At 45.0% G+C, this 23,418-nt stretch overlaps 1 protein-coding gene across 3 annotated transcripts in view; it reads right to left on the bottom strand.

Moving 5' to 3' along the window:
- TRANK1 (tetratricopeptide repeat and ankyrin repeat containing 1) overlaps positions 1-23,418 on the bottom strand; it is a 265,426-nt gene that overhangs the window by 65,946 nt on the left and 176,062 nt on the right. For all 3 annotated transcript variants that reach the window (XM_029589706.1, XM_029589707.1, XM_029589708.1), the window contains 4 exons: positions 21,303-21,502; positions 19,180-19,317; positions 17,484-17,627; positions 15,970-16,126 (listed from right to left, as the gene is read on the bottom strand). In XM_029589706.1, the coding sequence (XP_029445566.1) occupies positions 15,970-16,126; positions 17,484-17,627; positions 19,180-19,317; positions 21,303-21,502 (639 nt within the window). The remainder of the gene's footprint in view (positions 1-15,969; positions 16,127-17,483; positions 17,628-19,179; positions 19,318-21,302; positions 21,503-23,418) is intronic.

The following is a 23,418-nucleotide window of genomic DNA, read 5'->3' as shown; positions in this document are numbered from 1 at the left end:
ATTTTCTCAAAGATTGATTACTGTAATGCACTCCTACTTGGTCTCCCGGCCACCCACATCAAACCTCTACAACTCCTTCAAAACGCTACTGCACGCATCCTCACTAATGCCAATAAGAAAGACCACATCACTCCCACCCTCATCAACCTCCACTGGCTTCCCATCCACTCACAACTGGCTAAACCCACCTTTCTCCCCCCGTACCTCCACAAGACCCACTCGCTCCTCTCTCCGTGGAGAGAGGAGCGAGTGGGTCTTGTGGAGGTACGGGGGGAGACTCATCTCCACCACTAATAGGGCCCTCTCCCTCGCAGGCCCTTCCCTTTGGAACTCCATGCCCCTTGACCTACGCACAGAAACCTCCACACCCACTTTCAAAAAGAAACTCAAAACCTGGCTCTTCCTCCAAGCATACCCCCAATCATCATCATCTCCTACTAACACCCTAACCCAAACTCCATCTCTCGCCAACACCCCCCCCCCCCCCTACAGGACCTACACCCACCCCCACTAAGGAACTACAAACCTAAAAAATGCTAAGGAACTACAAACCTAAAAAATGCTACTCAGCACAACCGCACACATTTTCCCACCTCAATTATTGTTGTTCTGCGCTTATACAATTTTGTATATAACCTGTGTACACATCAATTGTTCCGTGTACCCCTGTACATAGCTTCTCCTTATGTATCCACTCACCATCCCCCTCCCCCTCCTTCGTCTCGTCTACCCCCACCCCTCCCTCCCATATTTATTTTACCTTTCTAGTTATTTACTATGTTACTTCGTTTATGTTACACACTGTTCCTTGTAAAGGCTTTGCCTATATATCCTTGGTTGTAAGTTATCTGTAAACCGGCACGATGTGCAAACGGTTGCCGGTATATAAAACTAACTAACTAACTAAATAAATAAATAAATAAATAAATAAATAATCCAGATGAGAGAACAAGGGCCTACCAAAAACATGACTCTTGTAGGATGAAATAGTAGCCACCAATACCTTCAAGTAATTAAGTGCTAAGCATTTGGCCAGAGCTCTTCCTGAAAAAACTCCAGAACCACTGACACTGCTGCCTTGTTAGGATCCAACTGCCTATCAGTGCACCACTGCTCAAAAATGCTCTAAACACGAATATATGTCAAGGAAGTAGAAGACTTTCAAGCACATAAAAGAGCATTCACTACTGCCTGATAGTGCCTCTTTTTAATTAAGTGAGATTTCTCAAGGGCCAGGTAGAAGACAAAATCAAGCCGGATTCTTGTATTGAATCGTCCCCTGTGAGAGTAGATCTGGTTGGGGTGGAAACCTCAATGGCACCATTTGCAACAACCACATGAGACCTGCAAATTCAAGGACGCCTTGTCCAGTCTGGAACAACCAGAATTATCAGCCTGGATGACCTGAGATCTCCTATCAAAAGCCATGCAGGAAACAAATACAGAACTGTCATCACTGGCCAACTTTGAACCATATCATCAAGCTTGGCTGAGCCCATTCTTATTTTACTGCTTAAAAACCAATCCATCTTTGCATTCTGAAAGGTCGTCATCAGGTCCATGAGTAAAACTCCCCATTTGGTCACTATCTGTTCAAAGACTCAGAGAGACACCACTCTATGGGGTTGACAACATTCCAACTGTGAAAAACTGTTGCGCCTGTCGGTCACAGATCTCATGCTCACCTCTTTTTTCCCTGCACTATCAATCATTGGGAGAGTGGCGGCCTCCGCCAACCAACGCCGATTTCCCCGGCGTCCCCGGGACAGCGTGGGCACTGCCAACCGCCATCTTACTTCCGGCATCCCTTAGGCGCGCGCAGGGCCTCCTTATGTATATGTCATGGTGGGAACCTTGGGGGCATCCCCTCCCGATGACATCAGCACCGCTAGCGTACTTATACTGACTGGTCCATCCTAGAAGCACAGTCCAGATGTATTCCACACATTAAGAAAGGTGGAAAGAAGACAAAACGATTACCGGCATGGTTAAAAGGGGAGGTGAAAAAAGCTATTTTAGCCAAAAGATCTTCATTCAAAAATTGGAAGAAGGATCCAGCAGAAGAAAATAGGATAATGCATAAGCGTTGGCAAGTTTAATGTAAGACATTGATAAGACAGGCTAAGAGAGAATTTGAAAGGAAGTTGGCCGTAGAGGCAAAAACTCACAGTAAAAACTTTTAAAAATATATCTGAAGCAGAAAGCCTGTGAGGGAGTCAGCTGGACGGTTATATGATCGAGGAGTTAAAGGGGCACTTAGAGAAGATAAGGCCATCGCGGAAAGATTAAATGATTTCTTTGCTTCGGTGTTTACTGAAGAGGATGTTGGGGAGGTACCCGTACTGGAGAAGGTTTTCATGGGTAATGATTCAGATGGACAATCAAATCACGGTGAACCTAGAAGATGTGGTAAACCCGATTGACAAACTGAAGATTAGGAAATCACCTGGATCAGATGGTATACACCCCAGAGTTCTGAAGGAACTAAAAAAATGAAATTTCAGACCTATTAGTAAAAATTTATAACCTATCTTTAAAATCATCCATTGTACCTGAAGACTGGAGGATAGCTAATGTAACCACAATATTTAAAAAGGGCTCCAGGGGCGATCCGGGAAACTACAGACCGGTTAGCCTGACTTCAGTGCCAGGAAAAATAGTGGAAAGGGTTCTAAACATCAAAATCACAGAACATATAGAAAGACATGGTTTAATGGAACAAAGTCAGCATGGCTTTACCCAAGGCAAGTCTTGCCTCACAAATCTGCTTCACTTTTTTGAAGGCATTAATAAACATGTGGATAAAGGTGAACCAGTAGATGTAGTGTACTTGGATTTTCAGAAGGCGTTTGACAAAGTTCCTCATGAGAGGCTTCTAGGAAAAGTAAAAAGTCATGGGATAGGTGGTGATGTCCTTTCGTGGATTACAAACTGGCTAAAAGACAGGAAACAGAGAGTAGGATTAAATGGACAATTTTCTCAGTGGAAGGGTATGGGCAGTGGAGTGCCTCAGGAATCTGTGTTGGGACCCTTACTTTTCAATATATTTATAAATGATCTGGAAAGAAATACGAGTGATATAATCAAATTTGCATATGACACAAAATTGTTCAGAGTAGTTAAATCACAAGCAGATTGTGATAAATTGCAGGAAGACCTATTAAAGAATACTTAACAGTCAATGATATGGCGGATACGACACCAATTATTTTATGGGACTGTTTGAAGGCAGTTACACGGGGAAAGGTTATTGCGCTAGCGGCTTATAAAAAGAAAGAAAAGGGTCAAAAACAACAGCTATTGCGGGACCGTTTAGCGAAAGTGGAGACGGCCCATAAGCAGAACCCTACAAGGGCGCTCTTAAAGGAATTGGGGGACATCCGCTATCAACTGCGCATGTTGGAATCAGAGGAATTGGCTTACCATTTAGATTTAGCTAAACAAACCTATTATGAACATGGTAATAAGGCTGGGCGACTGCTGGCCCATAAGCTGAAAGCTAGGGTAGCTCAGTCGCAGATTATTAAGATTAGGGCAAAAGATGGGTCTCTACTTGTCGATGGGGAGGGAATCAGGCAACAGTTTAATCAGTTTTTTGCTGACCTCTATGCTCGGGAAGAAGGGGTTCTGGAAGAGGATATAACTAAGTACCTGGATGATATTCCTTTGCCTCGTTTAGATCACTCTATATCAGAGGGAATAAGTCAGCCTATTACTTCTGCGAAGTATTAGCGGCAATAACCGAGTTAAAACCAGGGAAAGCTCCAGGAATAGATGGATACACCCCACTTTTTTATAAAAAGTTTAAAGACTTATTGGTAGTCCCACTAGTTAACATGTTTAGTATGTTGGGGAATGATGGTCACCTTTTGCAGGCGGCCAACGTTGCGGGCATTACAATATTGCCTAAACCTGGCAAGGATCCCACACAATGTAGCACGTATCGCCCAATCTCGCTTATAAACATTGACTTGAAAATATTGGCAAAAATTCTGGCCACCAGACTGAATGTAGTCATAACCACTTTAATTCATGACGATCAAGCCGGTTTCATGTCGGGCAGAATGGCTGGGGACAACATTCGTAAAGTGATTAATCTCATATACCATGCTAGGACGAATGCTGTAGAGTCTTTGTTATTTGGGGTGGATGCTGAAAAAGCATTCGATAGGGTGCACTGGCCCTTCCTTTTTCGGGTCATGGAAGCAGTTGGTCTGGGGGGGGGGGGCCTTCCTCGCGTGGGTGCAGGCATTATACCGCGAACCAGCTGCCTGCATAAAGGTGAATGGAGGATATTCGGATAACTTCCGGGTGCAAAGGGGAACGAGGCAGGGTTGCCCTCTATCGCCATTATTATTTGCATTATACCTGGAGCCACTTGCAGTTAAAATACGGATGAAGGCAGAAGTGAGGGGTGTACAACTAGGGGACCGGGATTATAAGATCTCGCTCTATGCTGATGAAGTGCTCTTTACTCTGACACATCCGGAAGAGTCCTTATCAGCATTACTGGTGGAGTTAGAGGACTTTGGACGAGTTTCAGGGTTTAAAGTCAATAAGGAAAAAATCTGAATTACTGCCTATCTTTCTGCCATCATCTAGGGTCTCTGCACTAAAACAGTCCTTCCCCTTCCAATGGGCCAAGCAGTCGGTAAAATATTTAGGGGTCCAACTTGGTTCAGTATATGGGGATCTCTTTAGTCTGAATTATTTGCCCTTATTTACACAATTAGAGAAGGATCTTCAGAAGTGGGATAGATTGGAACTATCTTGGTTAGGTAGGATTGCGGCTATAAAAATGACTTATTTGCCGAAATTAGCATATTTCTTTCAGACTCTTCCCTGCTTGGTACCACAGCAGCATTTTAAAAGGTTACAAGCTAAGGTTTTTCCCTTTATTTGGAAAAGACGACCTCCTAGGATATCGAGATCTGTACTTTACCAGGGAAAAGCAGATGGCGGATTGGGGGTTCCCAATCTCCTTAAATATTACGTAGCCTCTCAACTAAAGGCCTTGATAGAATTTCATGACCAGGTACATCCTAAACAGTGGGTTCAAACTGAAAAGGATATGAATCAGGGGGTTTCGGTGCGGAAGCTTTTCTGGAACGATGGGCGGGGCCAACTTCAGGATATTCAATCGTCCCCGTGTACTGCGGTCACTCTGCATCTTTGGCATAACTGGAGACCACATATGACAGGGGTTCGAAAATATTGGTACTCCACCCCGATTAGGGGATGTGCAATGTTTCCTGCTGGGATGACGGGCAAGTGGTTCCAACAGTGGGAGAAGAAAGGTTTGCGGACCTTGGGTCAGGCCTGGTTTGAAAGACTTGAAAGAAACATATAACCTATCTGTAAAAGATTACTATGCCTATTTGCAGCTACATCACTTCCTTGTCTCTAATGAAGTTCGTATGGATTTAAATAAAGGGAAAACATTGATGGAAAGTTATTGCGATAAAGCACACCTAGTAAAGGGGGCTATATCTAAGCTTTATACAATACTTAATGGGCCACTCCCTCACAAAGCGAGACATTTGATAGCCTGGGAAGCTGATTTGGGGGGACCATTGGGGGAGGGTGAATGGGATGCATGTTACCAGGAGGTACGCCTGAGTTCACTATCTGCACAGTTAGTAGAACAAAGTTATAAGATGTTGTTTCGCTGGTATTTAACTCCTTATAAATTACAGACGATGGGCCTTAAACAAGATAACCTCTGCTGGAGAAAATGTGGGATGGTGGGAGACTTCTATCACATGTGGTGGACTTGTCCGGAGATTCAGCATCTATGGAGGAAGGTAGAAAGTTGGTTATGTGAATTGGGGAGTACAGACATTCGATGGACTATCCGGGGGGCCTTGTTACATGACTCAATGGATGGGGTATCCATGATCCGCAGGCCCTTCATCAGAGCAGTCGCGATGGCGGTGAGAGGGGAGATTGCGAAACACTGGAAGGAGGTGAAGCCGCCTTCCTTAACATCAGTGCTTCTTCGATTAAAATGGATGCATTATATGGAACATTTAACTGCCTTACGACGGGACAATCTTCAATGCTTCTCTGCCATATGGAATGATTTTCAATTATGGATTGATAAAAATGATATCTCTCTGATGCATAGTAGCTGATGATGGTTAACGAGGGAGGGGGGGGGGCTGTTGGGGAGATAGGGTTGTTAAAACACCTGAGTTATATAAGAACTGTGTGTTATCTGATCTTTGTAGTACTGTGTATGTCTTTCAGATTCTATATCTATATACGTTTATGGTTGTTTATTTTATTATGTGGCATAATAAACAGATATTCACAAAAAAAAAAAAATTGCAGGAAGACCTTGTGAGACTGGAAAATTGGGCATCCAAATGGCAGATGAAATTTAATGTGGATAAGTGCAAGGTGATGCATATAGGGAAAAATAACCCATGCTATAGTTACACAATGTTAGGTTCCATATTAGGTGCTGCAACCCAAGAAAGAGATCTAGGCGTCATAGTGGATAACACATTGAAATCATCTGTTCATTGTGCTGCGGCAGTCAAAAAAGCAAACAGAATGTTGGGAATTATTAGAAAGGGAATGGTGAATAAAACGGAAAATGTCATGATGCCTCTATATCGCTCCATGGTGAGACTGCACCTTGAATACTGTGTACAATTCTGGTCACCGCATCTCAAAAAAGATATAATTGCGATGGAGAAGGTACAAAGAAGGGCTACCAAAATGATACGGGGAATGGAACAGCTCCCCCTATGAGGAAAGACTAAAGAGGTTAAGACTTTTCAGCTTGGAGAAGAGACGGCTGAGGGGGGATAAGATAGAGGTGTTTAAAATCATGAGAGGTCTAGAATGGGTAGATGTGAATCGGTTATTTACTCTTTTGGATAATAGAAAGCCTATGGGGCACTCCATGAAGTTAGCGTGTGGCACATTTAAAACTAATTGGAGAAAGTTCTTTTTCACTCAACACACAATTAAACTCTGGAATTTGTTGCCAGAGGATGTGGTTAGTGCAGTTAGTATAGCTGTGTTTAAAAAAGGATTGGATAAGTTCTTGGAGGAGACGTCCATTATCTGCTATTAATTGAGTTGACTTAGAAAATAGCCACTGCTATTACTAGCAACGGTAACATGGAATAGACTTAGTTTTTGGGTACTTGCTAGGTTCTTATGCCCTGGATTGGCCACTGTTAGAAACAGGATGCTGGGCTTGATGGACCCTTGGTCTGACCCAGTATGGCATGTTCTTATGTTCTTAAGACAAGTTAGCAAGGAGTCCTCTCGCTTGTTAAATCCGCTCTAACTTGGATCTTCTGTTCCAGACTCTCCTCCTGGCATTTGGACGCTCTGAGTACCCACTCCTCGGGGGCTCTTCCGCGTCTTCGCTATCCGCTCCTCGGAGGACCCTCCTACCTAGGACTTCCTGACCCGCTCCTCAGGTATATCTGCTGGGACTTTCTTGTGTGAGTACATTCTCCAACTTCTGTCAACCTCACTGAAGATTTCACAGCAAACCCCGTCCCTCGGGCCACTACCGTTCTTCAGTCTGTCTACGCTACTCATCCTGTGCCTCAGGATATTGCTCCATCTTTACAAAGTCTACGGCCTGGTTCCTGTATCACAGACCTCTGCCTCTTTGGCATCTATAGTACAGTTTCCTCGGCATACCCTGCGCTGCGGGCCACTAACGGATCTGCACTCAGAAGTATTTCCATCAGCCTGCAGGAATCTCCTGGTGTACCCTGCACTGCCGGCCACTACCGGAGCTTGTATCTACATTATCATTTTGACTACTGTAATTGCTCAGAGACTGTATTTATTACATTACTCGCTCCTCGGGTGATCTATCTTTTCTCCCTAATAAATTCTCTCTCACAGCTGTTTCCTACGTCGCTGAGACCACGCACTCCGACAGTGAGGCCCACGGGGCTCCTCCCTGTTGGTGGAGACATCTCTCACCTCGGCCCGGGGTTCACAACTTCATCAAAACCATAACAAAAACATTCTCCACCCCTGCTATGTGAGTAGCCAAAATCATCTTCAAATTCTTTTATGCCCAAACGAGAAGCAAATCCACCTTGAGACATACTTGGGGACTTTCTGTCATTACTGTCACCCAGGTCAGGGACTTGAAAACCACTCAATTTGCCAGATTGCTGTAATTTAGCCACCAGCATACACTCATTCTGACCATCTCTGGCAGCAGCAATCTCATGGTGTAATTCTGAGATTAAGGATTCCATCTGGAAAGCAAAGTTCTCTGAAGGGGCCTCATCTGCACCCTCACACAAGGCACTAAATCCAGCACCATTGCCATGGAGCTCAGCAGCTGTAGATAACTCCATACTGTTGAACAGATGATTGAGTGCAATGAATGTCTCTGCAATTCCCAAATCCTCTTCTCTGTCAAATGTATTCTACCTTCCTCCATGTTGAAGAAAGTTCCTAGATACTCTAGTCTGTGGCAGTTGTAAACTACTTTTGGTGATCATCCAACCAAGTTCCTATAAGAACTGCAATACCCTCTGGGTGATCACTGAACTCTCCTATGCCAACTTTGCCCTTATCAGCCAGTCGGAAAGATAAGGATGCACCAAAATCCCTTCCTTGCATTGTGCTGCCACCATAACCACTATCACCTTCGAGAAGGTCCAAGGGATAGTAGCCAAACTGAAGGGTGGGGCATGAAAATGCAAATGTCCTCCCAGCACTGCAAAATGCAGAAAGTGCTGATGATCCCTCCATATGGGGATGTGATGTGCCTCCATAAGATCCAGAGAAGTCAGAAATTCTCCCTTCCTTATTGTCATAATGACAGACTTCAAGGTCTCCATCCTGAAATGAATTACATGTAAGAATCTATTGATCTGCTTCAGATCCAGGATGGGACAGAAGGACTCGTTTCTTGGGAAACACAAAAAATATGGAATACTGACCTAGGCTCCACCAGACCCTTGGAATTGGTACCATTCTTTTAATCTGATGAGCCAACTAAGCATCGCCTGTATGGCTTCCTGCCTGCCAATGGAGCAACAGGGAAAATCATAAAAGCATCAGAAACTGGACAAAAGTATTATAGAATGTAAACTTCTCAAATGATCTCTAAGACTCACTGATCAGACATAATTTGGACCTACCTTCGGTAAAATTGTGACAAACGGCTGCCTATCTTCAGCACCAGACATTGGGTCCCCAAAAACTTATTGAGCGACATGGGAGGAACCGGATCCCAAAGATCCTTCCTTTCCCCCTTTTCTTGTTTGACCAAAAGGACCAAAGCCTTCTAAAAACAGGACCTCTGAATACTAGAGGTTGTACCTTGTTTAAATTTCCTAGAATTCTGAAACCTATTCCTGAGTGGTAGAGAACGAGTAGAACCCTTAGAGCTGTCCTCCAAAAGTCTAAGAACCTTGGGAAGTAAAATCTCTCTCTCTCTCTCCAAAGGCACCAAGGAATACAGTTTAGCTATTGACTGACCTCCCTTGAAATTCGCCTCTGGAGACACTCAATCCAGATCACTTAAATATTTTCACCACCTGATGGCAAAGAAAAGCACAGTTGCTTATCTGAAACAGGTGTTCTCCTAGGTCAGCAGAATGTTAGTCCTCACATGTGGGTGACATCATCCGATGGAGCCTGGCAAAGTTTTGTCAAAGTTTCTAGAAGCTTTGACCAGCACACTGAGCATGCCCAGCATGTCACTATCTGCGCATCCATGCGAGGTCCCCCTTCAGTCTTGTAACATAGAAAAATACGATTGGAAAAATAAAACAAACTAGGAGAACCCAACTCCGTGGAGAGGCGGGCGGGATTCTTGAGGACTAACATCCTGCTGTCCTAGGAGAACACCTGTTACAGGTAAGCAACTGCGCTTTCTCCTAGGACAAGCAAGATGGTAGTTCTCACATGTAGGTGAATACCAAACTCCAGACTGCCCCCGTTAGCAGAAGAGTCCAACAGTGACCAAAGTGCCAACTTGCACAACAACTGCGGTGCTGTAGGTTAGCAAGGGACTGTCTGGCTCCTATCAAGGCATAAGGCAGGAAGAGTTGGGTTCAAGTTTGGAACAGACTGCGCAGGACAGATAGACCAAAGGCACTATCCTGACGGCCAACCTTGTCCAAGCAGTAATGAGCCGCAAACGTGTGAAAGGAACTCCATGTTGCGGCCCGGCAAATTTAGACAACGGGGACTGCACGCAGATGAGAAAACAACGCTGCCATGGTCCGCACAGAGTGAGCCTTAACTCTGCTAGCTAGCAGAAGGCTTGCTTGCACATAGCAGAAGGCGATGCAATCCGCCAGCCAGTTGGATAAGGTCTGTTTAACGACCACCACTCCCAGCCTATTGATATCGAAGGACACAAAGAGCTGAGTGGACTGCCTGTGGCTGGCTGTGTGATCTAAATAGAAAGCCAAGACCCTCTTGCAGTCCAAGGTATGAAGAGCCTGCTCCCCTGGGTGGGAATGAGGCCTAGGAAAGAAGGTGGGTAAAATGATGGACTGATTAAGGTGGAAATCAACCACAACCGTAGGGAGGAACTTAGGGTGCATACGCAAGACAACACAATCGTGGAAGAACCTCGTGTATGATGGGTATGTAACCAGGGCCTGAAGTTCACGGACTCTATGAGCCGAAGAAATTGCCGCCAGGAATATAACTTGTAGGGGAGGAACTTTGGGTCAGAGGAACACAGCGGCTCAAAAGGAGGATGCAAGAGCCGCGCAAGGACAATGTTGAGATCCCAGGATGCAACAGGCGGCCGAAGATGGGGGCTTCAGCTGGAGGAGGCTCCTCATGAAGCGATCTACTAAAGGCTGCACCGATATGGGTATGCCAGCGACACCTCGGGGGTATGCACTTACAGCACTAAGATGAATCCTGACTGAGCTGGTTTGAAGCCCAGCCTTGGAAAGGTGCTACAAGTAGTCCAGCAGCTGGGGAAGAGGCATGTGAAGGGATCCAAGCCATGCGCCGCACACTAGACAGAGAATCTTTGCCACTTCAAACCGTAGGACTTCCTGGTGGAAGGTTTCCTAGAAGCCATCAGCACCTGGCAGACACTATCTGAGAGGGCCAAGGGCTGAAGGACTATGTGCTCAACATCCAAGCCGTTAGGGCCCAGAGGTTCGGATGGTGCAGGGTGCCCTGATTCTGCATGATCAGATCGGGTGCAGTCCCCAGCCGGATGGGGGCCGTGACTGACAGGTCCCATAGGAGGGGGAGCTAGACCTGTCGGGGCCAAATGGGCGCCCGAGGATCTTGGTCCCTCTGCCCTAATGAAGCTTCAGCAGTGTCTTCAAGAGGAGCGGGAGAGGGTACGCATACAGCAGACCTCATCCCCAGTGGAGGGAGAAGGCATTGCAGGCCAGATGTTCGGCCCTTAAAGACTGGGAGCAGAATCTTCTCACCTTGTGATTGTGTGGGGAGGCGAAGAGCTCCACATCTGGTGCATCCCACCGATGAAAACAGCTTGGCGCTACCTCTGGGTTGACAGACCGCTTGTGTGGCTGGAAGGAGCAACTCAATCGGTCTGCCAGCAAGTTCAGATTCCCAGGTAGGTACGTCGCTCATATTGACATCCCCTGTGACAGGGACCAGGTCCACACCTGCACCGCCTCGTGACAGAGGAGGAACGAGCCCGTGCCTCCCTGTTTGTTGATAAACCACATCGCCACTTGGTTGTCTGTCTGGATCAGGACTTGTGTGACAACCGGTCTCTGAATGCCCACTAGGTGTAATGGATCGCCCAAAGCTCCAGAATGTTTATTTGATAGCGGGTTTCGCGAGCGGTCTAGAGACCCTGCATGTGCATGCCGACCACATGGGATCCCCAGCCCTAAGGAGAGGTGTCGGTGGAGAGGATCACTTGAGGTGGAGCAGTTTGGAAGGGAGAGGTTTTCCCACCAGGTCAGACACACCCACAGAGGTTCTGTGACTGCAATGCAAGTCTGAGGTCTTGGAAGGCCTGTCACCATTGTGATCGCAGGTCCACTGAGCCCTCCGCATATGCATACAGGCGAGAGGTTCGACATGGACAGAAGGCGGGCAGTCACTTGCTGGCTGCTGCAGACGAATGTCGCCAGTGAGGAGAGGGCAAGAGCCCGATTGTGGGGCAAAAACGCTTTTGCTTGCACCATGTCTAGTCTGGCTCTTATGAAGTCCAGCTGAGGAGATGGGCAGAGGTGAGACTTCAGGTAGTTGATCACGAACCCCAAGGCTTGTAGAGTCCGCAATGCAGGGCTAAAGCACACAGTGCCCCTGCGTGGGAATCACTCTTGATTAACCAGTCATCTAGGTACGGGAAGACATGCATCCAGTGACGCCTAATATACATAGCCACCACCGCCAGGCATTTGGTGAATATGCGAGGGGCTGAGGCCAATCCAAAGGCAGCACCTTGTACTGATAGTGAGCCTTCCCCACCATGAAGCAGAGGTACTTTCTGTGGCCGGGAAAAATGGCTATGTGAGCATAAACTTCCTTGAGATCAAGGGAGCAGAGCCAGTCTCCACTGTTGAAGAGGGGGATCAGCATATGCAGAGAGACCATCTTGAATTTTTCTCTCGAACGAAATTTGTTCAAAGTCCTGAAGTCGAGGATGCAAGCCTCCTCTACTCTATACTACCTCCCCAGAGAAATGAGAGGGAAAGTGAGTAAGAGATGCTGAGGGCAGAAGAACCGGTAAGGTGTGTACACACACACACACACACACACACACACCCCCAGTAGGGAGATGCATGTCCACCATCTGCTGGAGATGGAAAATACTGGCGGACTGTCTTCGGAGTAGGGCTATATGTCCGTGATGTCAGTGTTACTCTGTCTCCATCTGCTGCCAGAGGTGCATAACTCAGAGGAAGCAGCATTTATCCCCCCTGCTTTGCTCCGTTAAAGGGAGGGGAGGAGTAGCCTACTGGTTAGAGCAGTGGGCTTTGAACCAGGAGATCAGGGTTTGAGTCCTGCTGTCGCTCCTTGTTACCTTGAGCAAGTCACTTTACCCTCCATTGCCTCAGGTACAAACTTACAGGCCTATCCTGTAAAGTGCGGCCGCGTTTACCCTGCTCCTAAGCCGCTTTTTACTCACGTTCCGGCCGCGTTAGCCCTTCCTGCGATCCCGAATCCCCTTTAACCTACTCCTACCGCGTCCTAAATTCCCCGGGCAACCCCTTCTGCCCGCGGCATGTATATTGCATGCAAACGAGCAAATTAGCTCGATATTGCATGCAAACGAGCCAATTAGCTATTCCCTAGCATCCCGTAACCCGCGCCCTGACTATCGCTATCTTTCCCTGCCGTTTTGTCTCGCGTTTAACCTGCAAACTTACCGCCTACCCTGACCCAGGCGGTAGAGGCATGGGTAAGGGTAGGTGGAAAGCTTTCCCCCAGCCCCCGCTCACCTGCCCCCGCCGCGATCATGGGTGCCGGTCTCCGTGGCAGCCCCAGTCCGCTCCCCTGCTCCCGAAGCCAAAAAAAAAAAAAGCGAACAAAACGTTGCAGCCCCCCTCCGATGTCCGGACTGGGGCTGCCATGGAGACTGCAACGGCAAAGCGAAAAAAAAAAAGACACTGAGCGGCGAAGCGAAAAAAACCAAAAGCTAAAAGTAAGTTGTTTCGCCGCTCAGTCTCTTCTCCCCCCTCCCGGAGCAGGGCGCGAAAAGCAGCCTTGCTCCGGGAGGGGGGAAAATAGACACTGAGCGGTGAAGCGAAAAACAAACCCAAGAGCGACTTACTTTTTTGCAGGAACACCATCGTGGCTGCCGGTAGCTCCCCCCTGACGAAGATGGCCGCCTGCACGGCCGCCTGCACGTCGTGACGTCACGTCTTCAGCGGCCAATTGCACGCTTTCCCCGTGCAGGCGGCCATCTTCGTCAGGGGGGAGCTACCGGCAGCCACGATGGTGTTCCTGCAAAAAAGTAAGTCGCTCTTGGGTTTGTTTTTCGCTTCACCGCTCAGTGTCTATTTTCCCCCCTCCTGGAACAAGGCTGCTTTTCGCGCCCTGCTCCCGGAGGGGGGAGAAGAGACTGAGCGGCGAAACAACTTACTTTTAGCTTTTGGTTTTTTTCGCTTCGCCGCTCAGTGTCTTTTTTTTTTTCGCTTTGCCGTTGCAGCTCCGTGGCAGCCCCAGTCTGGACATCGGAGGGGGGCTGCAACGTTTTTTTCACTTTTTTTTTTTTGGCTTCGGGAGCAGGGGAGAGGACTGGGGCTGCCACGGAGACCGGCACCCATGATCGCGGCCAGGGCTTTTTTCGTTTTATTTTTTTTTTGCTTCGCCGATCTCAGTGTCTATTCTACCCTCCTCCCGGAGCAAGGCTGCTTTTCGCGCCCTGCTCCGGGAGGAGGGGAGAACAGACACTGACATCGGCGAAGCAACTTCTTGGTATCTGTCATTTCAAATGACATTTGAAATGACAGATACCAGCGTGGCGTGAAGCCTTAGGCCCGCGCACCCAGGATACTGTATAGGCGCTCTATCCAGTAAAATGGGTTGCGCGGGCCTAACGCTTCACGGGCACTTATTAGCCGCGGCATGCATTTGCATGAAATTAGAGTTCAGGATCGAGCGGTAGGTGAGCTGCACTGTGCGGGCGGTAACTGCAGGTGCCGTAGGCACTAACGCAGCTCTTCCTACCGCTCGGTACTGGATAGGCCTGTTAGATTGTAAGCCCTCTGGGGAAAGGGAAATACCTACAGTACCTGAATGTAATCCACTTTGAAGTAGTGTGAAAAGTGGAATATAAATCTAAATAAATAAATAAATACGCAAAGGCTGCAAATGCTTGTGTCCAAATGGTTTTTGGTTATATCCAACAGAAAAAATTATTATATCCTCTAGTGCAATAATTGTGAGCAGGGAATAGCGATCAGGTAAACAGATATAACAAAAGCTATGATCCCAAACAATCCATGCAATTAATCGTGTAAGTACACAGTATAATGGTTGCAGACAGACCTCATATCAAGGCATACATTTTCGTTGCTGTTTAGCAAAAGGTATACCAGCAATATAATCATAGGTCTTAGATGTATTTTTTTATGAGGCTTTTCTTGTTGCTCAGGTGCAATAGTGCATAGTCCATTCGTGACCTATATTAGGTTATTATAAGAGGTTTTACTTAGCCAAATAAGCAATATGGAGAATTGCCAGAGACATGGTCGTGAGGTCTTGAAAGCTTAAATCAACATAATCAACATAATCAACATATTCACCAGTCATTTATATATTAAATTCAGGCAGAGTGGACAGTTCCATCTGGATTTAAAACGAAAAAAAAAAAAAGCTTGGAATTTCCCAGGAGACACACTACGGTCATTTTGATTCTGGGGCCAAACAGGTTAATAATTTCCTTGCCCAATTCATTTAATAAGCATATTGGTAACTCAAAAAATTCTTCATAACAGGCTGTATGGTGGAAATATAGATAAGGACAGCTGAGAAAAATAATTTCATGCTGTCGTGTTTATGGAGGAACATCTAAGCTTCACTTGTTTACAAAAATGTATCAGTTTATCTGAAACAATATAATGGCACAGATACTCCACACCCTATAACTGGATAGGAGCACCAAAGAAAACAAAAACCAAACAAAAATCCAAAACTTTCATATGCAATTTGAGAGGAATGTATAGTGACGGTGATGAAACTGTACCTGCTCTGGATGTTACAGCTACACTTCCTACCTCTGCTTCCACTAGTGGCACGAGTGCAAGAACTTATGCAGAGTAAAGGAAAGTGGAGAACCAAGTGTTATTTAATGCATTATTTAATTCTCTCACTGTAAACAAAAAAATACAGGAGAGCAGCTGTACATGGAGTTGGGAGGAGGAAAGGAGAAGCAATTTGACAAGGTATGCACAAACAAAATATATAAAACCATGGGAATTCTCCCAGCTTGGAGCACTAAAGCCACCTTGAACCAATAAGTTGCATTCTGGTTCACTGTTCTCGTTGCTTGTGCATCCCTACCTTCATTTTCATTGGTTGTGACAACCTTGACAAACTCTCTTTTAATGAAATATTCGAACGCCGGTGCTCGCTTCTCGCAGTTCTCGTCAAAGATCCACAGGTTCACTCTTGCTCTAGTAATGGCTGTATACAGCTGCTTCAGCTCCCCATTCAGCATCTATTGGGGGGAGGGAAAAAAAAAGTTTCAATATACTTAGGCTCATCCCTAGACCTATCACCCCCCCTTTTGCTCTGTTTTATATACATTTTCATATCATAAAGTATTCTGGGCACAATTAAGCAATAATCCTCTAGTGGACAGACCATTTACTATCCATAGAAACATCCCAATTTAAGAAAGGAGTTATTTCTATAGGATTACTCCATGCCCCAATTGGGTTTCCTGGAAGCTGCCTGAATGTTCTATTCATTTTACAATCACAGTTGAATAGCTAAAGATTTGCTTATAACTTTCCCCTTTCAATCTAAACTGCAATTTTCAAATCACTCAGTTACTCTTACTGTACACCATATTTTCCTCTGCCATTACCTTTGTGCCCATCAAATTTCAGAAAGCAAGGTGCAACAGTTTTTGATAAGGATGAGAGAGAGAGAAAAAAAATTGGGAATGATTTTAACACACCACAATAATTTTAAATGTAGTTTTTACTAGATATTTTCCTTTTATCACCAATACTAAATTGTACCATATAGCTTTGTTACATTCTGATGTCTTGAAAAGACACTCACGAAAATACAGCTGCCATTAATACAACCTTCAGTGCACATCAAAGTGGCATGACAGATTTTTCAGATTTCTTAGTCCTCTATTAACTAAAAAAATGACAACTCTACAGCTGTATTTTGTATTCCCTTAGAATTCAAGCCGAAGTATCAGTCTTTTATGGCGCTGCATATGTCTAGCTGTGCTATAGAAATGATAAACACTAGTAGTGCTTTGCAACAAAAATTAAAACCTTATATTTTCAGAGAAATTTGATTTAAAAAATCATGATCTACTCTTTGGCAATTGTATTAACAACTGCATGTGGATGAAAATGAGAAGGCAACTTTTAAAAATACAAAAAGCAAACACATTGAAAATTAAAAGATGGCAAGTATTTTTGGTTCCTTTAATCTCCCATTCTTTCATTTTTTGCCTGGCAGTTTCCTCCAGTTCCCATTTTGGGCTTCCTGCTTCTACTGTGCTATACAGCCATGATACCTTTATTTGCAACTACTCAGAAGCAGGTTCTCCCTCCCACCCCTCACTCCCATTTTACATCCCCTCCCGACTCAGCTAAGTCTTTATTGCGACAGCCCTGGGCCAGGGGCAAGAATGCAGCTCCCTCCTGAATTTGGCTAATGCAGATTCTAAATCTGGCCACCGGAGCTCAGCCTGGTATGTCCTCTTCATGAACATCCATCAAATATATCTTGTGATACTTCAATGTTAGCATATTTACAAAGAACTCCTATAACCCTCAGGCCCCTCATACCTTAATGCTCAATAAAAAAAAGACACAAAATATTACCTTGTGCATGTCTGCATTAAGTGCTAGAGGCCTGCTGTGCGGAGCAGAATTCTTCTCTAAAGGCACCTCAATTAGGGGTTTATTCTCTTCAGTTGACTCAGATGGAGGGATGAATGAGGAAATGACCCTCCATTCTTTGCCAGCCTAAAATAAAAATGCCATATGGTTATATAAATCCAGCGTATATATTTGTATATTTTTGGCACAAATTTTACATAGGTCCAGGCCTCTTATGCTTCCACAAGCACATGGCTCTCTTCCTTTCTTCTAGGAACCTAATGCTTATGAAATGTGCTGAATTCAGAACGCTTGAAAATAAAATAACCCTATTTATCCAAAAGATACAGACAGCTCTGGCAAAGTGCAAGCTTCTCCATATGGCGCTGCCAATATGTCTCACCTCTGGCTTCAGGGTACTGTCTCTAAGGGTGAGAAGATAATTCACACTTCAGGCCTATGCAAATGTTTGGCTTCCCTGATGAGACTGCCAACAGGAGCTAATTAGTGTCAAGCTGTTATTGCTTTTACTCTGTGGTATGGGCTGAGACCATCAAAACATTTTACATAGACCACCGACTTTTATATAGTAGACTATATAAAATGACTATAATCCTACTGCACCAGCCCACACGTGCCAGTCCACAAGTGCTGGAGACAGAAAATTCTGGCAAGTGCCTAATCTGCACCATTTCTTATAGCAGTGATGATGTAACTGAAGAGTTGTGGCCCTCTGTCTCCATCTGCTGGCAGGGTGGCATAAACCCACACATCCTAACTGGTCTAGCAGGACGATAAAGCAGAGTTGCTTACCTGTAACAGGTGTTCTCCTAGGACAAACAGGATATTAGTCCTCACATTTAGGTCACATCTTCAGATGGAGCCCAGCATGGGAAACTTTTGTCAAAGTTTATAGAACTTTGACTGGCACACTGAGGATGTCCAGCATGCTATTATCCACGCATCCACACGGGGTCCCCCTTCAGTCTTGTAACATAGCATTATGAAAAAATAAAACAACAAATGAAGGAGAAACCCAACTCCACAGGGTGGCGGTTGTGGTTCCTGAGGACTAACATCTTGCTGTCCTAGGAGAACACCTGTTACAGTTAAGCTACTCTGCTTTCTCCTATGACAAGCAGGATGGTAGTCCTCACACATGGGTGAATACCAAGTTACAGGCTGCTCCCAAACTGTAGTAAATTCACAGGCACCGAACTTGATGCCAATGGGCACAACAATTGCGGTGCTGTGGAAAACAAAGGGAGACAGCCTGACCCAAAAAAATGGGTGGGGGGGATCCACACACAAAGTTTAACTGATATCCTCCACAGATGATAAACAGGACTCCCTGGTCAGAGGTGATCTGTGGCCATTAGTCCTGAAAGGGACAAATGGCCACAGATCATAAGCCTCAGCCGACTGGGCATGGGGCTTATGCTCTCTCATGGCCAGTCAAACAGGAGCGTTATGGTGGCAACACTTGCCGTCCCCTTGGCTGAGTGCAAGGAGAAAACACAATTGCATGTATCAGAAAGCTGCTGGAACTCTTTCCAATGATATCCTCTTGACAGGTAAAAATATGTCTGGCAGTATGCAGGGGCTACAGCTATGAACCAATCAACAGAGCTGCCAACAAGGCAGGGGAGACATGGCTGATAAAGAGAACACACATGAAATAATGCTGTATGATGAATACCTCAGAATCTGTGAAAAAGTTGTAGAGGAGGACGTCATCAAATTCCAGGCCTTTAGCTTCATAAATGGTCAACACGAGAGCTAAACTGAGCTCCTCTGGAATCTTGTCCTTCACAATTTCATTTGCCACCAGTATCACCTATATCAATTAAAATGCACACAGATAAGATGGAAAGTGCCTGTTTTAAAGTATGAATAGACATTCTATTGTACAATAAAGATCTGGTGGTATAGTCATGTCGACGCAAAAAATGGAGGTAGCACCATTTGTTTATTTATTTTTTTAAAAAGCAAAAGCTGCATTTTTTAAAGAGTTAATTAGGATTTGAATAAAACGTAGCCCCAAACTCTAGCACAGAGCTTTCCAAACTTTTCATGTTGGTGACACACTTTTTAGACAAACATAATTTCGGGACACAGTAATTCAGCCTACTAGTAAACCAGAGGTTAAAGGTTAAACGAACGAAACATATTTCGACAATTTATGTATGTTTCCTTAAATATATACATAAATAAAATGTTTCATGACACAACCTATCTCATGAAAACCTTAAATTCATATTAAAAATATATATTCCAAGATTCATGTTATTGTTATAATTTATGAGAAACAATAATAAAACAAATTGTCTGTCCCCCACACACTCATCTCTCTCCTCCCCCCAGCACATGTCTGGCCCCCACACACTCATATCTCTCCCCCTCAAGCACATGTCTGACCCCCACACACTCATTTCTCTCCCCCCCCAGCACATGTCTGTACCCCACACACTCATATCTCTCCCCCTCAAGCACATGTCTGTCCCCCCAGCACATTTGCCCCCCACTCACTCATCTCTCTCCCCCCAGCACATGTCTGGCCCCCACACTCATGTACCTCGTCTTTTTGATTGTTGCCAGTTAAGTGCTTCACTCCCTTCCATGATCACCAGACACTGCTGCTTGCAGTCAGTACTCCTCATGGCCAGGCCTCATCGGCAGCAGCAGCAGCCAATGCAAGGATGGCTGGACTTGTTCCACCCACCAAGCCCCCCCAAAAAACGCGATTGACAGCAAAAATCACCCAATAATAAGCAACCCATAAACTCAAAAAAAAAGTGAATCTCTAGAAAAAAAAAAGCCCAAACTTGCGTCAGAGTTGACCGGGCTTGCGCGACACACCTGCACACTGCAGGCGACACACTAACGTGTCCCGACACACAGTTTGGAAAGCTCTGCTCTAGCATCTTGGGCCCAGCTTCTGTTCCCTGGGTAGGGATGGGGATTCTGCAGAGCCAGTGGTCACAGCCCTCTGAGTGGCAGCATACAGTTTCTGTCCATGCTCAACATGGTGACACCTACTGGATGGAACCAGGGTATACACACACCAAGTTCAAGAGGGAGCCGTGGTATGTCACTGCAACGGCTGACCTAATGAAACTGGGGGGAGGGTGTGGAAATGTAGGAAATGAAGGCTCATAGCACTAGTTCTAATTGAGCTGGAAGCCCAGAAGAGCAGGAGAAATGTGTCCGGCAAAAAAAAAAAAAAAAATCGAAGGAACAAAATATCAGAATTTGGCACAGACTTTAACTATAAGCTACAGAGATTAATTTCCAGCCTTTTCAAAGGTTTTCTTGAGCACACACCAGCAAGTCCTGTACTTTAAAGATTTGCTTTTATTTTGCTTTGGAATGTTTGAGAGAAAGAGGTTGACCCCTTGGCTTTGTACTTTATTCACTGCCCCAGGCAACTCTTCATGTAAGCTGATGCTGGGGTAGACACTGCCATGGAAGCTGAAGCTGGGCAATGATGAGAGGAGACAAATGATTTGGCCACAACTGTTGAATCAGAAATCCCACAAGCCAGCAAACAAGGTTGCTACAGAGAGCAGAGGAGGGTAATGCATGGTGGCTCCCTCATGAATCTCTGAGGGGAGAAGCCTTGAAATAGTAATTTAAAAAAACAAAACAAAACCCTCAAACAGGTTTTGTAAGAGAAATAATGAGGTCTGCACTGGCAGGACGGAACAATATTTTCTAACAGTTATTACCACTCCAGCAAAGGCCTTGCAGTCACAGGATCGACGACAGGGCTGTAGCCAGTTATCACAAAAACAGCAAAAAAAAAAAAAAAAAATCACTAACCTGATGTGCCCCAAATTCTATTGGCTGTGTTTTCCTTCTGTTGCCTTTCAGTAGAATTGCCAGATCACTAATGCTGCAGGACTCCAAGACAGTTGGTTTTGGGCCATCAAACAAGCCACAGTCCCTGGGGAGACGATCAAAGGATTCTGGGAAATAACACTGGAGTAAATCCACAACTCCAGATGCCAGCCGCAGAATACCTGCAAGAGAATGAAATTATCATATTAGGAATCTGAAGTACTTTGTATTCTACAGCATTTAAGACCATGGTTGTGTCTACACAATTCAAGAGCATAATCTCGTAAGTGTGAGAAAAATTTCCCAGTGTAAATGAAATGATGCTGCTTTATGAGCACTGGCAGCCAGGTAAACTGATAGTCTGAAATTTGCAGGTAAAAGGTATGCCCAGGAGCCATCAAGGCGTGCACTTTTAGCCAGGTACGGAGCGGGCATTCCCGCTGAAGTCTTTAGGTCACGGGAGAGAAATAAAACACACAGATTACACTTTCAAGCACAGACATCAGAAGGGGTGGGTGGGGGCACAGGGCCTTGGACATACCCAAAATTTGGCCAACTTGACTCTTCCCTCTCCCACTTTCAAACTGCTTTGGGAGAGGGATCTTCTTAAAAAAAAAAAAAAAGAATGCACTAGTGGCCATTGCAGAAAGACTAAATGAATTCTTTGCTTCCATGATTACTAATGAGGATGTTGGGGAGATACTAATTCCAGAGATGGTTTTCAGGGGTGATGAGTCAGATGAACTGAACGAAATCACTGTGAACCTGGAAGATGTAGCAGGCCAGATTGACAAACTAAAGAGTTGCAAATCACCTGGACTGGATGGTATGCATCCTAGGGTACTGAAGGAACTAAAAAATGAAATTTCTGATCTATTAGTTAAAATTTGTAACCTATCATTAAAATCATCCATTGTACCTGAAGACTGGAGGGTGGCTAATATAACCCTAATATTTAAAAAAAGGCTCCGGGGTGATCCGGGTAACTATAGACCAGTGAGCCTGACTTCAGTGCCGGGAAAAATAGTGGAAACTATTCTCAAGATCAAAATCGTAAAGCATATAGAAAGACATGGTTTAATGGAACACAGTCAACATGGATTTACCCAAGGGAAGTCTTGACTAACAAATCAGCTTCATTTTTTGAAGGGGTTAATAAACATGTGGATAAAGTTGAACTGGTAGATGTAGTGTATTTGGATTTTCAGAAGGCGTTTGACAAAGTCCCTCATGAGAGGCTTCTAAGAAAACTAAAAAGTCATGGGATAGGAAATTATGTTCTTTCGTGGATTACAAACTGGTTAAAAGACAGGAACCAGAGAGTAGGATTAAATGGTCAATTTTCTCAGTGGAAAAGGGTAAACAGTGGAGTGCCTCAGGGATCTGTACTTGGACCGGTGCTTTTCAATATATATATATAAATGATCTGGAAAGGAATACAATGAGTGAGGCTATCAAATTTGCGGATGATACAAAATTATTCAGAGTAGTTAAATCACAAGTGGATTGTGATACATTACAAGAGACCTTGCAAGACTGGAAGATTGGGCATCCAAATGGCAGATGAAATTTAATGTGGACAAGGTGCAAGGTGTTGCATATAGGGGAAAAAAACCCTTGCTGTAGTTACACGATCTTAGGTTCCATATTAGGAGCTACCACCCAGGAAAAAGATCTAGGCATCATAGTGGATAATACTTTAAAATCGTCGAATCAGTGTGCTGCAGCAGTTAAAAAAGCAAACAGAATGTTAGGAATTATTAGGAAGGGAATGGTTAAAAAACGGAAAATGTCATAATGCCTCTATATCGCTCCATGGTGAGACCGCATCTTGAATACTGTGTACAATTCTGGTCGCCAAATCTCAAAAAAGATATAGTTGCGATGGAGAAGGTACAGAGAGGGCAACCAAAATGATAAAGGGGATGGAACAGCTCCCCTATGAGGAAAGGCTGAAGAGTTTAGGGCTGTTCAACTTGGAGAAGAGACGGCTGAAGGAAGTAAAAACTTTTTAAAATATATCCGAAGCAGAAAGCCTGTGAGGGAGTCAGTTGGACCGTTAGATGATCGAGGGGTTAAAGGGGCACTTAGAGAAGAT

This window comes from Rhinatrema bivittatum, chromosome 2, assembly GCF_901001135.1.
Source record: "Rhinatrema bivittatum chromosome 2, aRhiBiv1.1, whole genome shotgun sequence".
In the NCBI taxonomy this organism is placed as follows: Eukaryota; Metazoa; Chordata; class Amphibia; order Gymnophiona; family Rhinatrematidae; genus Rhinatrema; species Rhinatrema bivittatum.
This window is presented reverse-complemented; position numbering and strand designations above follow the sequence as displayed.